Genomic DNA, 20,545 nt, shown 5'->3' with positions numbered 1-20,545 from the left:
CGCCTTTAAGGACACCAAACCAAAGCTTTGTCACTCTGTTAGGCACAGTGTGGATATGGGAAACGCCCTGAAATGATAAGCAGCATGCTAGGGCGTGATTTGCGAGGCCGGTTCATTCTGTGTCCAGGGCACCAGCTCAGGACTAGACCAGGTGCACACCTCAGAAAGGCCTTGGTGCCGGAGGAGAGCGGGTGTGGGCTTCCAGGCAGGGGAGTCCGAGGGTAGTCGGTATCTTCAGGGCGTGCGCGAGTGGTGGGGAGCTCCTAGGTGCATCCAGTGCAGAGGGGGAGGAGGGACCGGAGGAGCTGTGCGGTCCCTTTAAGACCCTAACGCTCGCCTAGCCAAAGGAGGGGGGGCTGCAGTGGGGGCGCTGTGTGATGGGAAAGTAGCCGGCTGAGTCTCACACTTTCTCCCGATTTTTAAACTTTCGAGCCGGCGGAGCAGAAATAAAGCCATTGTGCCAGGGCGGAGAAAGGGTGCGTGCTTGCAGCGGCTGCGTGCTTGCGGACTCCCGCCAGCGCCGAGCGGCCGGCTTCTCGGGCCAAGTGGGGAGCGAGCGGGAGGGCGGGCGGGCGGGCAGGTGGCCCCGGGCCGCCGCGCCAGCGCCTTGGCTCTGCCCCCGGGAGCCGAGCAAGCCGCTGCTCCCTCGTGGTGTGAGGGCGGTGATGTTTTTCCTCCCACCCACTTTTGAGTTCCCCCTCCCCCCTCGCGCGCACTCTAGCTCTCGCCACAACCTGCGAGCCCCAGACCTCGGACGAGAGCGCCCCGGGGAGCTCGGAGCGCGTGCACGCGTGGCAGACGGAGGAGGCCAGTGCCCAGGTTAGTGAGCAGTGCCCGGCGCCCGCTTCCCTCACCTCCTTTTCCAGCCTTTGCACAGGTGGGTTGCCTTCTCTTGGCCGGAGCCGTCCCTGGAAGTTTCCTCAGGGTGCCCCAAATTCCCCTGCCACCCCAACCTGTTCTGTGGTCCAGCAGTTAGCAACCTGGATGGAGGTGGGGCCCAAGGCTTCTGACCAAAGCAAGTTGGAGGTCTCTGAATTCGAACTCACAGCTCGTCCCTCCCCACTGGGCCTGCATTTCTTTATGCTCTGCTGCTTTGAGAGGTCACTTAGGTACTCCACCCTGAGCTACCCAAGGGACTCTGCAGTCCCCTTAATCACTGCCTGTATTCCTGAGCCTGTTTTCTCATTTTGCTGATGAATACGTGGTAAAGTTAATGTAACAGGGTAGATGGGCGAAAGGCTCCCTATCCTGTCCTCTGGCCATCTGCCTCATTTTTTGGCCCTGACTACGGGGGTCAGAATTTGAAACACTAGGCTCTGGAAGCAACGCGGTATATTGCCAGAGCATAGGGCCCGGAAAGCCTGCTTTCCAGTCCCTCCCAGCCCTGCCACTAAAGTTATTTGAGTTCTCTGGGTCCCCCCAGTGCCCATTTTGAAGGTGGAGTTGTGTGGAATGAAATGAAATGACAGAAAGGTGTTTTGCAAGCCAAATGTGAGGCATTGTTTGTCAGTCATAAGCAGCAATGAAAGCATTTCCTCCAACAAGAGATACCCTGGGTTAAAACTGCCATTTTCAGTGGCCACACACCACCAGTTAACTGAACTTTTCTTGCTGGGTGGTAGAGTGGGGAGAGGATTTCAGCTGATGGACAAGGGCCTGAGACTCCAGTGTCTTTCTTATTGTTTGTTGGAAAGAAAATTTCTACCCTAGGGGCTGTCCCACAGATGATAGTCAATGTGAGATTACAAGGTCAGTCAAGCCTCTCAGGAGGATTAAAGAGACACTGTGGGACGTGAAGAACTGGCTGACATGTGTTCATCCCTTAGCCTTCCTGTGGGGATGTCTCTTTGCTTCTGTTCTACCCAGGAGACCTGTTCTGAAAGTGGGCTCCTGACACTTGATGGCCCAGATTGCCTTGCAGTCACAGCTGGGCAAGGAGCAGTTGGTCCCTTTGCTTAACGCAAATGAACAATGTGAATGCTTGTTTCATGGAAGCACCTTAATAAATACCTTTCTTTTGGTACTTGATACATTTCTCTTTCTCTTGTAAAACACAGGAACTCTCCCATCCCACCTCCACTACCAGTGTTAGTTGCAGGGTTTTGGTTTTTTGTTGTTGTTGCTTTCTTGAGTCCTGGATCCCCTGAAACATGTCAATGGCTACGTGTCTAAGTAACCTGTAAAAGAGCCAGTGCAAGTTCAATGGCACAGCAGCCTGTGTGAAGCAGACAGAGAGTTAATGCAGAAATAACTCCAGTTAACTGGGTCAAAGTATAATTTGAAAAATTAAGGACAGTTTGGGTCTTTGCAAGAATAAGAGTCGGCTAAGTTCGCTGAGCAATGCTTGCTAGTGTTTACTGCTGCAGTCCCAACACATGTTTTGAACCACCCCCTTCCCCAAAAGAAAAAGCTGAAGAGATAAAGAGAAATTGAACAGTGAGGAGATCTGGGGAGGGAACTCTTCTTGGTTCATATTTCTGCACAGAATACAAAGGCAGGACTTCAGGATCTTGTAAATCAAAAGTGAATATTTATAAAGCGATTCATTTTCTGATGTTCTCCATCACAGCCTGGGAGGCCACACAGATGACAGGAACGCCAAAGGAGATTAATTGCTCTCTAGTTACCAACTTTTTTATTTGCTCATAATATTAGTTGGGACCTAAGAAAGGCAAAAAAATCTATGAGCTGTTTTCTTGCCAACTTGAGTTATGAAGCAATGCTACTGTTCACCGAATCGCCCAACCATTATACAAGAAAAGCAGCCCTGTTGATTCTCGTATGGGGAGACCCTAAAACCATGGTTTCAGAAACACCCATTGAAATCCATATATGAATGTGATAAATTGGATTTCAGTGGTTAAAAATCTTTCTCTTTTGGAGGCTTGGGGACTAAACTTATTAGAATAGGCTCAGGAAGAACCTCACTGAGGTGGGTAGCTGTGTTAAATTGTTAATGAAAATGGTTTGTTTCAAATAAACGTGGTAGCCCTCAAGGGACAGTGACATTCTGAGTGATTGTAAGTGGGCCACAAACTCACAGAGGGGACCAAGACATCAGAACTGAGGGTAGGAACATGTCCTGAGAGAATTTGGTTCTTTAAGGAGCAGGGAGGACGTAAAGAAGGAAGGCAGACGGTGCTGCAAATCTTGCCTGATAACACAAATTACTCTGTCATCAGTTCTTCCTTGGTTATGCATTCATAATTTGAAACAGTGGATTTTGAATGACCCAGGCAACTTCATAGCATTTAAGTAGGAGCTGTAACATCTACTTCAGAGCCCAAAGATATTCAATTCTCCAAAATGATCGTTTTGCATTCCTTCAAGTTCTTTATGTGCAATGTTTAGGTTGGACTTTCTGGAAAGATCAGTGAGTTCATTTCCCATTCAGATTGAATCTGGTGTTTTTAGAACATTTCAATATTTTCAGATCACCCATTGGAAGAATTTTGCAAACTCTAAAGTCTGTGGAAATGACCCGTGACTAGATATGAGCTACAGCAAACTTTCTGTGTTCCAATGTTCAAAAGGTTTAAGATTTCTACCCCTTACACTGGGAATGCCAATCTCATGTTTTGAAGAATTGTAGTTGTTTTAATGGCCTTTTGCATGGTGGTGCAAGGTGAACAAATTATCTGTTTAATTTGCCCAATGTCCCCTAAAAATGGCCCATTTAAAATTTCCATTTTACAGTGGACTTCTTGGGGGAGGAATATGTCGGAACCATTTTAAGCAATAAAACTTTTCAGGTGTTTAATTGCATCCATTTGCTAATTACATCTATTCCAAAATTAGTTGCCAAACCAAAGATCCTTGTAGATCTCATAGAGGACACAGGAGAAACTGATCAATTTGTACTTCATTCCAAAAGGATTAATGGTAAAAGTAGAGTCTTGAAGCTAAAATTAGTTAACTTTCATTTCAGAAATTGCTTGGTCTCATGCTTGTTACTTTTACCTTGTTTGCTAAAATAACCGTTTTTGCAAGCTAAAGTTTCCCTTTTCTCCCAAAAAAAATCTCTTGAGAAATCAACTTTAATTCCCTTAGAAAGGAAGATTTCAAAATTTATTTTCATTTTCCTATGACTTGCCTGTAAGGACTTAGCCTCAGCTTTGGATAGGAATGCACCCTCATTCACTTGAATTTTCGCCCACAAGCTTTGCAAGACAGAAGAAGCAAGTCCTTTATCTTGTGCAGGCAAACAATACTTACGCTTATGTAAATTCTCCGACATTTTTTTTTTATTCTAGCAGGTTAGAAGCCTGAACATCAGTGACCTCTATCAGTTCCAGAAGATCTGTGTTAAGTCTTTTTTCTGCTTTCTTCCCAACAGCTTGAAGGTTCTGTCACCTTTTGCAGTGGTCCAAATGAGAAAAAAGTGGAAAATGGGAGGCATGAAATACATCTTTTCCTTGTTGTTCTTTCTTTTGCTAGAAGGAGGCAAAACAGAGCAAGTAAAACGTAAGTGTCTTGCATTTGGAAAATAATACACTTTTTATAATTTCTTTGAAAATGTGGCTATAATCTGTAGCAATTGTGATTTAGCCCAAATGTGGCCGTGCCATTATTCTAAGAGAAGCAAGTGAATATTACTGGTTTATGCATGAATTGATAAAAGAATGAGAGCTTTGAATCAGGCCAACTAAATTTGGGGCTGTTTTTCTGATTATCATGTAGTCTTTGTCTCATAGAACATATGACACATTAGCTTATTTTCTTTTCCCTGTTCTAAACTATACAAATCTCATTACATTTTACGTAACTCTAGAAATATCTGACAGATGAGCTGGAATTTTCCCAAATTTCAGACTCTTCAGCAAAGGCTTTCAGTTTATGAAAAATAATGACACAGAAAAGAAAAAGAAAAGCAGGCTTTGCCTATTCCCTTATGCCGAAAAACGAGGAAGGATGAAACCTTCCTATGAACTGGGCTCAGATGAAAAATCTTTTGAGGAAATTGAGATTCCAGGGACCGTTAGCAAATTGGATGCCATTTATTGAAAAGAACATCCCCGCAAAGCCAGGGAATATTTCTAGAAAGTCAGCGATCCGTGTAATGGGCTAACACATTGGAGAAAGCAGAGAGTGGCAGGAAGTGGGGGTGGGGGGGGATAATTAACCCTCCTTGCTGCCACGTTTAGGAGATTTATGAGTAACGGTCGACATCTCCGTTCTTGCTGCCTTTGCACAATGTGGGTCTTACCTTCTTTGGGCCACTTGCAGCCACCTCTGAGGTAGATGCTTGCTCTAAATTTGAAGGAAAAGACTAAGCTCTAGTTCCCCTTTTTGAAGCATCAAAAGAAGCACAAAATGGAATTGGTCCAAGAGGGGCATTCTCTGCTCCGCTGAACTTATTCATGAGAAGGAGCTGTGAAAATATTCTTGGTAGGAACTGAAGCAGCATCTGAAGCCCATCACTTAAACCTTTATCTCTTTTATCACATAAGTTAAATAGATCAGGCAGAAGGCTTGCTGACAAGGAGAACAGTGCCAAGCCTATTCCATCCTTAAGTGTGTTTCTGTCCCACTACAATTTTCATAGTAAATGTAGTCTTCTTCCTGGGAGAAATAGTGTTTAATAGTGTTTTTGATTACGCTTTTGAGCATGAGCAGTCTATGGTGATATCTAGTATGATTGGGACACAAAAGGAAGTTTAGTGGGGCATGATCTCAGCAAGGAATCTTGGATCAGCCTCTACTCTTGTATCCCTCAAATTGCTTCCTTCTTCTTCCACTGGAATATAGTTCATCTCAGAATCCTCCTCTTCCAGAAGCCTTCCTTGATTTAAGTGGATGTGACAGAAGCATCCATGCATTCTCAGCTCAGCTCACAATTAGCTGGGCTTAGGGATGAAGTACAACGTACATTATTTGGGTGATGGTTACACTTAAAGTCCAGACTTTATGCGATATATCCATGTAACAAAACTGCACTTGTACCCCTTAAATTTATACAAAAAAATCTTCCTGTCTTAGAGAGAAACTTCCCTTATAGCCTGTTAATGATGACCTCATGGGGAAAGCTTGTAACTCTCAGAAGACCATCTCTTATGGAAAGCCTTTCATATTTATGAAGAATTGAATAATATTGTCCATGAAACTTAGACAAAGAAAGATGTGACTTAAAAAAATTACAAACCCAAATCTACTACTTTCTAATATTTCCTTGTGCTTATGAATTTGTCCCAAGCCCTTTTGATATTCAATTGGTGCCAAAGTGATTATGTAACAGATGGCCTAGGGCACCAGATCTGGTCCAGTGTTTCAGGCTTATTGTCAGATGATGAGGCTGAGGTCATGGTCCTTCCCTTAATGAGCCACTGAGCATCATTATGTGTGTCCATGCCCAAGCTAACTATTCTGAAGACATGCAAAATCATCTCTGCTAAAGGGAAAACCTCAAAGCATATGTCCTATGTTTGTTGTCTTGATATATGCATACACATACACAAACACACACAATATGCATTCACAGAGATTTATATTGCAGCTCTAACAGTGAGAAGTCAGAAGCAGTGGAAATGTCAGTTCATAGATAAATAGTTACAAAAATGATCCAGGTAATGCAATGTAATGCTACCATTAAAAACACTGTTTATTGAAAATTTGGTGGCCCTGGGAAATGCTTGTTAACTTATTTTTAAGTTTTTTAAATTATAAAATTAATATGTATGCTTATTATACAAAACAACATGAAAGCATCTGAGCTTCATGTGGAACATGTGTCCCTAAACTCTCATTCCACTCTCCTGGGATAACCATTATTAGTGGTTTGCTGTGTGATCTTCCAAACTACTTTCTTTGTTTTATAAAATTATATATACATGTCTGTATGATATTTTGTTTTACAAAAATAGGATATTATATACACTTTTCTGTGATTTGCTTTTGCTCAATAATGTGTGTAGGACATCCTTCCATGTCAATACGTTGCAGTGTAATAGTGCCATATTCTTTCTAATGCTTGCATGGTTTGCAGTTGCATAAGTTTGCATTGGTTTATTTAACCAGTCTATATTTGTAGATATTGAGGTTGTTTCTGGTTTTTGCTATTAAAAGTAAGGCATTTATGAACATCTTTAGGCACTTATTCAAGTATTTGTGAGAAATAGTCGAAGTGCATGTTCAGTTTTAATCTTGATAAGTACTGTCCAATTGCCCTTCATATAAGTTGTATTAATTTATGCTCCCACCATCTATGTATGAAAGTCCATTTCTAATTCCTTCACCAAGATTATAATCAATCTTTGTATTTCGGGGCCATTTTAATAGGAGAAATAATCTGTCAGTTTTGCTTGGTATTTTTCTGTTTCTGCAGCATCTTTTCAATTATGTACTAGTTCAATTTTATATCTTCAGTGAATTGTCTATTTTTTAGTTTGGTTGCTTGTGATATTTATTTGTTAAAAACTTACTTATTAACCTTTTATATTTTAAATATTATTTTTGATATGCCACTTGTTTTCATCTTTAAGTTGTATTTTTCCCATATAGAAGTTTCAAAATTTTACGTAGTCTGATCTGTCATTCATTTTCTGTATGGCTTCTGGATTTCTTATTTCTAGGAAGGTCTTTCTCACCCTATATTTTTATATTTTCTTCTACTGCTGCCATAATTTTATGTTTTACCCATACTTCTCTATTCCATCTGAAATTTATATTCCCGTATGGTATGCAATGGGGAACTAATTTTTTTTAAATCTCTGGATGGTAGGTTTATGAATGTTATTTTTGCTCACTTTTATGCTTCTGTCTATTCCAAAATTTCCACAATTGGCAAGTTTCACTTTTAAAACAGGAGAAAAGCTCTTTTTAAAGTAAAAGTACATCTTATTTCCCATATTTTTACTGTGCATTTCTAGAGACAAGTTGGTATGTGAGTAGATGAAGAAATAGAGAGGTTTTCTAAAATTAAAAAGGAAAGCAACTGGAAAAACTTCAGAAAATGGGTAAGAGTAGGCCTGGGACATAAACCCTTCACGTCTCTCCTTGTCTGACACCATTTTACCAAAAGAAGGCAAAGTTTTTTATCTTGCAGGGGCTGGTTAGAATATAAGCTTTTAGGTCAAGGAATGTGTTTTGTAGCCTGTTTGCTCTCCTATTTGGGGCATCAGGGGGGAATGACGGGGGATGCCATTATGGTCAAAGATGCTCACTCAATTGATTCAGAAATCTGAAGAGGTGTGGAAAAAATGCTTTGTTTGTGGAAAGCTCATCACAAGGAATGGTGAAGGTGGGTGCTGCCACTTGCTGGTAGCTAATTAGCCATAGTTACAATTTCTCTTATAAGAGAGACAGGCTCAGGAAACCCAAAAATACTGATAGTGCATTGCAATGGATGAATGAGCCATTTGTTGCTTACATAAAAGTTTGTTACTGTTCGGCATCAGCAAGGTTTGAGGTCTTTAGCTGGGAAAAGGTCCTTCTGTATAACTCCATTATGCTCTGTTGTTAAAGTTGTAGTCAATGGGGCCAGGAAACTCTTTTGAAATTCAAAGGAGCGTAACATTCACAGCATAATATTCATGCAAATATGGGACAAATGGGCTGAAGAGTTTGCCCCTTTGGCAGATCTAACTTAGGTAATGAACTATTGATCAAAGTGAGGTTGAAGAATTGAGTTGTTAAGAATATTCAATTATGTATTTCTAATAGGCCAGCCTGTGCCAAGTCTGGCAAAGGTTCTGGAGAGAGAAATTGTTCATGTATTTCATGGAGTCCACTCCTGCTTTACAAGATAGTTAACTGGATCTTCAAGGAGCTAGATTGTCACTTATTTTTCTCCTCAAGAGAAAAGCTTCCAACATTCAGATTTGGCTAAAAGTGGGCCTCTGGACTTCTCAGGACAGGCAAGCCACCAAAAGATTGAAGGGAAGGAAGAAGATACTTAGAAAGTTTGAAACATGTGAAGCCCACTTAGAACTTCTCTGTCTATTGTGAGAGCCAGCCAGGAAGGCATGGGTTTTCCTCCTCCAGATTCTCCCTTGGACATTTGAGGTGATTATTGAACAAGCAAATGAGTGGACCTGTTCACATCTTAGAAGTTCAATTAAGTGGAATTAGAAGAAAGGAATACTTAAAATTAGATAGCTTAATGCTTTTCAAAGTATACTCTTTATTGTTTTTTATTTTGGTGAGGGGGCAGTAGGTTTTGTCATGGAGGCTCTGTAGTTAGCCTAGATCCAATCCCTAGCTCCTTGACTTACTTATGTACCTTGGGAATGTTACCTAACCTCTCCATCTTTAGTTTTCTTATCACTACGGTGGGGGAAATAATAGCGTAATGAGCGTGAGCATTGTCATTTGAAGAAGAAACGAGACTGTGTACACCAAGTGCTTTGCATAGTGGCTGGCATGTAGTAAGTTTTTCATAAGTGGTTGCTATTAGAGCAACTCTCTTACAAGCCAAAGATATTATCCCCTTAATTTTAAAGTGAGAAACTTGAAACTCAATGAAATCAAGTGACTTTGTTCAAGGACAAGCAGCAAGTACCAGCCAGAGGCAGAACCAAAACCCAGGTCTCCGAATTAAGTGTTCTGTTCACTATACCCATTTGCCTCCTGGAATTCTTTGAAGAAGTCAGTTCATTGTCTTGAATAGAAGCCCAGTCCTTTATACATGGCAGCCACTTAGCGCATAAGAGATGATCCAAGTAAATGAATAAAAATTTTCTAACCCAAATTCCTAAGAGGGACGGTATACTATTTGGGAGTTAAAAGACTGAGACAAGGACTAAAAATTTTTCCAGAACCTACATTTGCTAACCCAAAGGAAAGTTGTGAGGAAGGTTAAAAGTATGTGCCTCTATGTCTATGCTTCTTTTTTTTTTCTTTTATTATTATTATACTTTAAGTTTTAGGGTACATGTGCACAATGTGCAGGTTAGTTACATATGTATACATGTGCCATGCTGGTGTGCTGCACCCATTAACTCGTCATTTAGCATTAGGTATATCTCCTAATGCTATCCCTCCCCCCTCCCCCCACCCCACAACAGTCCCCAGAGTGTGATGTTCCCCTTCCTGCGTCCATGTGTTCTCATTGTTCAATTCCCATCTATAAGTGAGAACATGCGGTGTTTGGTTTTTTGTTCTTGCGCTAGTTTACTGAGAATGATGATTTCCAATTTCATCCATGTCCCTACAAAGGACATGAACTCATCATTTTTTATGGCTGCATAGTATTCCATGGTGTATATGTGCCACATTTTCTTAATCCAGTCTATCATTGTTGGACATTTGGCTTGGTTCCAAGTCTTTGCTATTGTGAATAGTGCCGCAATAGATATACGTGTGCATGTGTCTTTATAGCAGCATGATTTATAGTCCATTGGGTATATACCCAGTAATGGGATGGCTGGGTCGAATGGTATTTCTAGTTCTAGATCCCTGAGGAATCGCCACACCGACTTCCACAATGGTTGAACTAGTTTACAGTCCCACCAACAGTGTAAAAGTGTTCCTATTTCTCCACATCCTCTCCAGCACCTGTTTCCTGACTTTTTAATGATTGCCATTCTAACTGGTGTGAGATGATATCTCACTGTGGTTTTGATTTGCATTTCTCTGATAGCCAGTGATGGTGAGCATTTTTTCATGTGTTTTTTGGCTGCATAAATGTCTTCTTTTGAGAAGTGTCTGTTCATATCCTTTTCCCACTTTTTGATGGGGTTGTTTTTTTCTTGTAAATTTGAGTTCATTGTAGATTCTGGATATTAGCCCTTTGTCAGATGAGTAGGTTGTGAAAATTTTCTCCCATTTTGTAGGTTGCCTGTTCACTCTGATGGTAGTTTCTTTTGCTGTGCAGAAGCTCTTTAGTTTAATTAGATCCCATTTGTCAATTTTGGCTTTTGTTGCCATTGCTTTTGGTGTTTTAGACATGAAGTCCTTGCCCATGCCTATGTCCTGAATGGTAATGCCTAGGTTTTCTTCTAGGGTTTTTATGGTTTTAGGTCTAACATGTAAGTCTTTAATCCATCTTGAATTAATTTTTGTATAAGGTATAAGGAAGGGATCCAGTTTCAGCTTTCTCCACATGGCTAGCCAGTTTTCCCAGCACCATTTATTAAATAGGGAATCCTTTCCCCATTGCTTGTTTTTCTCAGGTTTGTCAAAGATCAGATAGTTGTAGATATGCAGCGTTATTTCTGAGGGCTCTGTTCTGTTCCATTGATCTGTATCTCTGTTTTGGTACCAGTACCATGCTGTTTTGGTTACTGTAGCCTTGTAGTATAGTTTGAAGTCAAGTAGCGTGATGCCTCCAGCTTTGTTCTTTTGGCTTAGGATTGACTTGGTGATGTGGGCTCTTTTTTTGTTCCATATGAACTTTAAAGTAGTTTTTTCCAATTCTGTGAAGAAAGTCATCGGTAGCTTGATGGGGATGGTATTGAATCTATAAATTACCTTGGGCAGTATGGCCATTTTCATGATATTGATTCTTCCTACCCATAAGCATGGAATGTTCTTCCATTTGTTTGTATCCTCTTTTATTTCATTGAGCAGTGGTTTGTAGTTCTCCTTGAAGAGGTTCTTCACATCCCTTGTAAGTTGGATTCCTAGGTATTTTATTCTCTTTGAAGCAATTGTGAATGGGAGTTCACTCATGATTTGGCTTTCTGTTTGTCTGTTATTGGTGTATAAGAATGCTTGTGATTTTTGTACATGGATTTTGTATCCTGAGACTTTGCTGAAGTTGCTTATCAACTTAAGGAGATTTTGGGCTGAGACAATGGGGTTTTCTAGATATACAATCATGTCATCTGCAAACAGGGACAATTTGACTTCCTCTTTTCCTAACTGAATACCCTTTATTTCCTTCTCCTGCCTAATTGCCCTGGCCAGAACTTCCAACACTATGTTGAATAGGAGTGGTGAGAGAGGGCATCCCTGCCTTGTGCCAGTTTTCAAAGGGAATGCTTCCAGTTTTTGCCTGTTCAGTATGATATTGGCTGTGGGTTTGTCATAGATAGCTCTTATTATTTTGAGATACGTCCCATCAATACCTAATTTATTGAGAGTTTTTAGCATGAAGGATTGTTGAATTTTGTCAAAGGCCTTTTCTTCATCTATTGAGATAATCATGTGGTTTTTGTCTTTGTTTCTGTTTATATGCTGGATTACATTTATTGATTTGCGTATATTGAACCAGCCTTGCATCCCAGGGTTGAAGCCCACTTGATCATGGTGGATAAGCTTTTTGATGTGCTGCTGGATTCGGTTTGCCAGTATTTTATTGATGATTTTTGCATCAATGTTCATCAAGGATATTGGTCTAAAATTCTCTTTTTTGGTTGTGTCTCTGCCCGGCTTTGGTATCAGGATGATGCTGGCCTCATAAAATGAGTTAGGGAGGATTCCCTCTTTTTCTATTGATTGGAATAGTTTCAGAGGGAATGGTACCAGTTCCTCCTTCTACCTCTGGTAGAATTCGGCTGTGAATCCATCTGGTCCTGGACTCTTTTTGGTTGGTAAGCTATTGATTATTGCCACAATTTCAGAGCCTATTATTGGTCTATTCAGAGATTCAACTTCTTCCTGGTTTAGTCTTGGGAGGGTGTATGTGTCGAGGAATTTATCCATTTCTTCTAGATTTTCTAGTTTATTTGCATACAGGTGTTTGTAGTATTCTCTGATGGAAGTTTGTATTTCTGTGGGATCAGTGGTGATATCCCCTTTATCATTTTTTATTGCGTCTATTCGATTCTTCTCTCTTTTCTTCTTTATTAATCTTGCTAGTGGTCTATCAATTTTGTTGATCCTTTCAAAAAACCAGCTCCTGGATTCATTGATTTTTTGAAGGGTTTTTTGTGTCTCTATTTCCTTCAGTTCTGCTCTGATTTTAGTTATTTCTTGCCTTCTGCTAGCTTTTGAATGTGTTTGCTCTTGCTTTTCTAGTTCTTTTAATTGTGATGTTAGGGTGTCAATTTTGGATCTTTCCTGCTTTCTCTTGTGGGCATTTAGTGCTATAAATTTCCCTCTACACAGTGCTTTGAATGTGTCCCAGAGATTCTGGTATGTTGTGTCTTTGTTCTCGTTGGTTTCAAAGAACATCTTTATTTCTGCCTTCATTTCGTTATGTACCCAGTAGTCATTCAGGAGCAGGTTGTTCAATTTCCACGTAGTTGAGCGGTTTTGAGTGAGTTTCTTAATCCTGAGTTCTAGTTTGATTGCACGGTGGTCTGAGAGATAGTTTGTTATAATTTCTGATCTTTTACATTTGCTGAGGAGAGCTTTACTTCCAACTATGTGGTCAATTTTGGAATAGGTGTGATGTGGTGCTGAAAAAAATGTATATTCTGTTGAGCACCCAGATTCATAAAGCAATTCCTGAGTGACCTACAAAGAGACTTGGACTCCCACACAATAATAATGGGAGACTTTAACACCCCACTCTCTATGCTTCTTATATTTCCCTGACTTCTCAGTAGGATTGCAATGTCTTCATAGTTTAATGGAAAGAGGACTGTGCTTAAAGTCAAGAGACCTGGTTTCCGGTCAGTCTTCTCTTGTTTGCCGTGTGGTATTGGTTGAATTATTCATGTTCTATGAAGTAAAGATTCACTGCTTACAAATTGAAAAGAATTCTTGCCTTCAGGACTGAAAACTAAAGGAGAATAGTATAGGGGCTGGGGAGGTGGAACGAGGGAAACGAAGGCCCTGGTTTTGTGTACTTGGAGCAAACCATATAGATGTTTAATATTGTCACAAGGTAATTGCAAAGAATATTTTATCCATTTAAGATTTATAGCCTGTCTGCTTCTAGAAAGATTAGATCCACATTAGAGGTGAAAGAATAGGGGCAAGATAATGTTTTTAAAGATGAAATAAAATAGAGATCATCTGAAGAAAATAGAAGGAATAGATGTTTTTAACATTTGGTTTAGTAGATTATAGCATTTATACTGTAAATTTGGCTTATGCCTCCCAAAAGGATGAAAAGAGAAACTTTGGGTTTGTTGTCAAGAGAAAATTTACAGTTTCATCTACAGAGGTTATTCCCACCTCTAACCCACTCAAGCAGTATTGATCATGGGATGTTTGAATAAGGCACATTCTGGGTAACCTTGGTTTCATAGAAAAAAGAATTGTCTGTTTGACATTTCTTTACTGACACTCTGTAAAGGAAGAAGACAAATATTAAATTATAATTCAATAAAGGACTTTCTATAAGCAGTAAGGAAATGCATTCCAGGTACTTTCCCTTTGAATGATCTAAATTGGAGAATAGAACATGGAAATGTTAAATAGATGTTTAATATGTCTACTAGACTGGATTGTCAACTAACAGATGCCCTAAGCAAGCCTTCTATTAACATGATTTGTTTCTGATTTTAAAATAGATGCTCATTGTTAAACATTCAAAAGATACATAAAAATATAAGGAAAACAAAAATGGGCAGTAATCACAACATGTATGGATAACCATAGTTAATTTATATATATATATATATATATATATATATACACACTTGTAGTCTTTTTTTCTAAGCTCAGTTATACAAATATATTAGTTTACAAAACTGAAGCACTTTTTAGACAGTATGGATCAGGGTTTGCTTATTTATTTATATAAACTTAGGGGATACAAGTGCGGTTTTGTTACAAGAATATTCTGCATAGTGGCGAAGTCTGAGCTTTTAGTGTAGCCATCACCCGAATTGTGTACATTGTATCCAATAGGTAATTCCTCATTCCCCACACTTCTCCTACCCTCCCACCTTTCCACATCTCCTGTGTCTATTTTTCCAAAATGTATGTCCATATATACACATTATTTAGCTTCCACTTGTAAGTGAGAACATGCAGTATTTGGCTTTTTGTTTTTGAGTTGTTTCACTTAAGATCAATTCACAATTGTAGTCTCTAAAATGCACCTGTAGTAAAGATATATCCCATGTTGTCTGTAAGTGAAAGCTGGGCGGTTTAGACATGAGTTGCAGGATATGCAAATTTGATTCTATTGTGAAAAGTTCAAGAGCTCAACTTTTATTCTTTACCAAAGGGAACAAAAGTATTCCTGATCAAACAGAAAGTCTTCCTTCACAGAGATTTGCACCGCTAAAGTGCTGATAGGAAGAACAATTTGGTTTTTTGAACAGGCGTTTTTATTTTTGCCCAAAGTCCTATGCCATATGACATGGAAGAGATGATATTAGCCTGAAAAAATATTCAGGTCAGGTTTCATCAGCTTAGCAGCCTTTCTGTAAAAGGATCTCCTCATGGCCTCATAGTAAAGACTAATGAGAATATCATCAACTCCCAGTTGTTTATGCTAATGAAAGATAGAAGGGCACAATAAATTGAAATTTCATGGAAAATCTCCAGTTCTCATCTTAATGGTGTCACCTTGCTTGACTGCCAAACCTCTTTGAACTATGGACCCTTTTCTTTTCGATGGGTTTGCTCACCTGCTAATAGGAAAGTAAAATAACCACAAAGCAAGTAGTGAGAGGGCCATGCTGTGGGAGGCCCAGGCGGGTGAATCACGAGGTCAGGAGTTGGAGACCAGCCTGGCCAACATGGTGAAACCCCGTCCCTACTAAAAATACAAAAAATTTAGGTGGGCATAGTGGCGGGTGCCTGTAATCTCAGCTACTCGGGAGGCTGAGGCAGGAGAATCACTTGAACCCAGGAGGCGGAGGTTGCAGTGAGCTGAGATTGTGCCACTGCACTCCAGCCTGGGCGACAGAGCAAGACTCCATCTCAAACAAAAAACACTCAGTATATAATTTTGGGCAGGTGATCCAGCAAGTAGGAAAAAGATAATTAACTTCTGAATGAAGGAAAAAGCTGCATACACAGGACGGAGAATTTTGCTTCTTCATGACTTTCTTTTTTTCTCTGGCGTCTGCAGGCTGGAAATGAAGTCTTAAAGTCCTGAGAAAATATGGCACAGAGTCTTCAACTCTAGAAACCCAATTGTCAGAGAAATAAGAAACGTTTTCCCCTTAACTACTACATCTTGCCCTTCCTACATTCTGCTTCAAGTTTGATAAATGACAGAAGAGACGTACTTATGCCTTTATTTTTTATTCACTCTTCTAGTAGCCTTTTAAAGAAAAAAAATAATTAAAAAGGAATTTGTTTACTTGATGTGTCCACTCATATAATGAATAGCAGAGATTCATCTTTTTTTCCACTGACCACGTATTATAGTAGAATAAATATTATTGTAATATTGACATGACAATGTGTCTACAGTAATAACTCTTATCAAAAACAGTTCTCGGGAATGTCTTCTTGATTTTGGACTGGTGGTGAAGTTACTGACCTTTGCCTAATCCTGGGAGCTAGTCAGTAATGATTGGCAAAACATTGATGGCATAGTGACACACATCTGTTGTTGTTTACTTTTTGTCATCATTGTTCCTGTTAACAGGGGCCCCTAAAGTAGCAGAGATAGCCACCTCTAATGAGGGCAAGCTGATACATTTGAAAAATAGCTGTGATGTTGCAGGTTGAAGATCCATCTCACATGTTAGTTGGAATTCCTTTGGGACCAAATTCTACTCTCAGACACCATTAGTTAGCAGTAAGTCATGCATCCTCCAGTTTCTATCTCTCTGTTATTGGCAAGTGATCACCTTAATTTTCTCGCACACATCTCCTGGAAGCTGGCGAGGCATCCTTATTTCAATAAAATGAGCTGATTTGTGCTTTTTGTCCAAGATGATATACTGGGGTTTTACGTGTTATTGATTATACTGCATAACTCATTAAATTCTCTCCTTGGTAATGTCAACAATTTTTAAAATTTCAAATTTATAAGCATATACTGAAATTGACTTTATCATAGTTTCTCAAATTTGGTGATTGTCCAATGTGTTCATGGTGAAATTAGTATAATTGTGCTAACCACTCAATATTGGACAACCATGCTCAAACATGTCTTAAAAATTATGATGTTCCAGCACTTTTGGAGGCAAGGTGGGTGGATCACCTGAGGCTGGGCACAGTGGCAGGTGCCTGTAACCCCAGCTACTCGGGAGGCTGAGGCAAGAGAATCACTTGAACCCGGAAGGCGGAGATTGCAGTGAGTCAAGATTGTGCCATTGCACTCCAGCCTGGACAACAAGAACAAATCTCCATCTCAAAAGAAAAAAAAATTATAATGTTTACTTTTTTGATGTGCTATAAAAATATCAGTGTCAGTAATTGCAGAAGCATTGTTTAATAGCACTAATGGCATGACTATTCAGCTCCTTGTCTGCCTTCAGTTCCTAAATTTGCTCCTTCCAGAAGTTGTAGGTTTCTGTCTGGGTCATAATTAGCCAAATCCCATGTTGCCGAGATAATAAGACCAATACACTTGATGAAATACCATTATGTTTTCATTTTAGATCAGGTTTCTATCAGCAGTTAGTGTTTGAGTAAGATATTTGCATCCTCAAGAAGCATAGTTTGGAAGACACTGGTATGTGGGATAAATGCCACGTGAACAAATGAGGAAAGTGCTGTTAGGTTTAAAGAGAATGAAAAATAACTTTTAGCTGGGGTGATCTTGTCTTCCCATCAAGATTTCAAAGCCCTTAAAAGCATGAGCACTATTTTATACATTATGTGTTGTCAATGATGTAAATACAAAAATGCAAAATAATCTCTGCCAGCTGCACTATTTTATATAGTCTTTGTTGAGTATTACTTGACTTCACTACAAACAACATTGATTTTTAAAAGGTGATCAAAGCTGTGTTAAAAAGGTATAGTAGAAAGGTAATTTGAGAAAAGGTTAGTAAAGAATATGTGGAAGCTCTTTACTTTCCAAGTTCTAAAAACAGTGACCTGCACCTTACCAACTACGTAGCAGGAGAGGCAGAATTCTGTAAAGGTTATAGTCTTTGGTTCTAAAGCTACAAGATATAGGTTTTAATTCTATTTCCATACCTTGATTAGTCATGTCAACTTGGGCAAGTTACCAAACCTCTCTGTGCCATTGATCCCTCAGTGGTAAAATGGGGCCAATAATGAGACCTACCTTGTAGGGTTGTTGTAAGAATTTAGTGAATTCAGATATGTACAACCCTTAGAGCAGATCCTGCCTCATAGGAAATGCTCAACAAATATAACTTGTTGTTTTTGTTATTGTTATCACCATTGTCATCTGGCTCTATATTTTTCTTGCAGTTGGTTCCCTGGCTGCTTTTTACACTTATCATCTACCTCCTAGCCTTTGAGCCAAATTCGGGGCAGAAAATTCAGATGGCTCAGCTTTCAAACTTTTTCTAATAATACTCCTTAGAGGCTGAATTTGGGGGAAAATGTAATCTATTGGCTGAAATCAGTTAGTTGGGTTATCTGTGGTTTTCAAGAATAATGGTGAACTCACATGTATTGAAGCGATCCATTTAATAGTGTCAGTGAAATAATCTATCATAAAGATTTTTTAGAGAATAGATAGCAACTTTCCTGAAAGTTATATATTAAAAATACCTTCCTCATCACATCAATATATACTGTCCTTTTGGAAACAGACTTTACTGCAAGTCAGAATCTTAAACAGTTTGGAAGAGAGTTTTAGAAATGTGCAAATGAACTTGAAACCCACATTTGTATAGCTTGTTTTATTTCAGTGCTTGAGTAGTCTTTTCAGTGGTCTTTATCTTTTATTATCCCCTTTCTTCTTTATCAAGTAAGAAAAGGGTAGGTCATTCAACCATGCAGAACATACAGCTGATAGGAAAACGTATTCAGTTTCATATTTTAAATAGGTAAATGTTATGTCAACCTCTGATTGAGCTAATCTAAGCAAGAAAAATAATTCAGAATCAAACGCATAATATACAGGTTATAGCTTACTCTGCAATGTGGATTTAAATCTACAAAGTAACTTTTAGCTTACCTCCATTCAAGTTTTAGTGGCCCCAGACCCATATAAGTATTAATATTTATGCTAACCTAGTAATGCCATTTGAAGGAGCCACCTTGTAGGATTTGCTTCCACATGTATACTCAGATTCTTTCTGAAATGTTGAAATAAGTTGTATATGTGAAATGCAAATCACTTAAGTGTTTGTCAGTGAGACTATACATTTATTGTACAGAAACAGTAACTCTCATTTCACCAAAATGGTAGAGAAAGATGCCTTATTTAGATGTTAGTCTTGGGAAATTCATAATCATCTCTCATCAGTTAAATATACTGGGATTATTAAAATATTTAAAATGTTTCTTACCATGTCCTTGAATGTTGTGGAGCAGAAGTTTAATTTGTGTCTATACCAAAAAAAAAAATGTATTACTAAGATTTGGCTGAAAAACACTAACATTCTGCCTTAAAAGTATGTTCTGTTTTCTTTCAATTAATAAATATTTTAAGCACGTACTTTTAGCTCACAAATAGAGATTAATATAACTATGTTGACAATGATGATAGTATCATAAAAGGGGAAATAAAAATGGTTACTAAAATGAATATATATTCAACCTTGCCGATAAGAAAAAGAAAGAAATATTGGTTCCATTTTCCCTTACTTAACCAAGTTGCCAAAACTTTAAACATTCCATTGCTGTGCATTCTCACTCACCGCTAATGGGAAAGTAAATTACTGCGGCTTTTCTGGAAGGTTGTCTGGTAATGTAAATCAAGAATTTGAAAGTACTCAAAACATTTGACCCAAGAAATCTACTTCTAAGATTTTGCATTAAGAAAATACTTAATGTTGCAAACAGAACTTTATATATAAGGATCTTTGTCATAATTTATTTAATGGAAAGAAATGGAAACAATCTAATATCCCAAGATAGGGGATTGGTTAATAAATTATGGTTCAGCTGTGTATTGGTGTAGAACTATGTAACTAGTCATGAGGTATGGGTAAACTATTTAATGGCACAGGAGTGTTCTGATATGTTAATTTATAATGTAGTTTATAAAATGTATATAATATATGCTGTTAATTTTGTAATGAAACCTTTATACACATAACCCATGGAAAAAAAAGATCAGAAAGAGCTTCCAGTTTCCAGTCTGATAAATGGTGATCTTGAAGGTTGTCATTCCTGTTGTCAAAAGAAAAAAAACTGAATGAACTGAAAATCAACAATAGATGCAGTAAGATGGGAAATGGAAATAAAAGGTATACAGATTGGGAAGGAAAAAACAATATTACCTTTGTTCATAGATGACATGTTTTTCTGCGTAGAAAATCCCAAGGAATCAACAACAATGACAAACACACTCCTGTTACTAATAAGTGATTATTGTAAGGTTGAAGTATACAAAGTTAATATAAAAGTCAATTGCTTTTCTGTCTACCAGCAATTAACAAGTGGAATTTGAAATAAAAAATACAATATTATTTATATAAGCAGTCGTTAAAATGAAACAGGTGTAAATTCAACAAAATGTGTACAGTATCTATATGATGAAAGCTATAACATTCTGATGAAAGAAATAAAAAACTAAGTAGAATGGAGAGATACTCCATGTTTGTGTTTAGGAAGACTCGATATTGTCAAGATGTCAGTTTTTCCCAACTTGATGAAGAGATGCAATACAATATCAGTAAAATCCCAGCAAGTTATTTTGTGGATGTCAACAAAC

General features: G+C 38.8%; 1 protein-coding gene across 5 annotated transcripts in view; it reads left to right on the top strand.

Moving 5' to 3' along the window:
• The first annotated feature begins 663 nt into the window (after nucleotides 1-663).
• CHRDL1 (chordin like 1) overlaps nucleotides 664-20,545 on the top strand; it is a 125,802-nt gene continuing 105,920 nt past the window's right edge. For 4 of the 5 annotated variants that reach the window (XM_054544968.2, XM_024241045.3, XM_024241047.3 and 1 more), the window contains exons 1-2: nucleotides 664-819; nucleotides 4,337-4,464. In XM_054544968.2, the coding sequence (XP_054400943.1) occupies nucleotides 4,371-4,464 (94 nt within the window). In that variant the 5' untranslated portion in view covers nucleotides 664-819; nucleotides 4,337-4,370. Of the gene's footprint in view, nucleotides 878-4,336; nucleotides 4,465-20,545 lie in introns of all 5 variants that reach the window. The other variant, XM_024241044.3, reaches the window with a different exon arrangement.

This window comes from Pongo abelii, chromosome X (genome assembly GCF_028885655.2).
Source record: "Pongo abelii isolate AG06213 chromosome X, NHGRI_mPonAbe1-v2.0_pri, whole genome shotgun sequence".
Lineage (NCBI taxonomy): Eukaryota > Metazoa > Chordata > Mammalia > Primates > Hominidae > Pongo > Pongo abelii.
The sequence above is the reverse complement of the archived record's forward strand: the minus strand, read 5'-3'. Positions and strand labels throughout refer to the sequence as shown.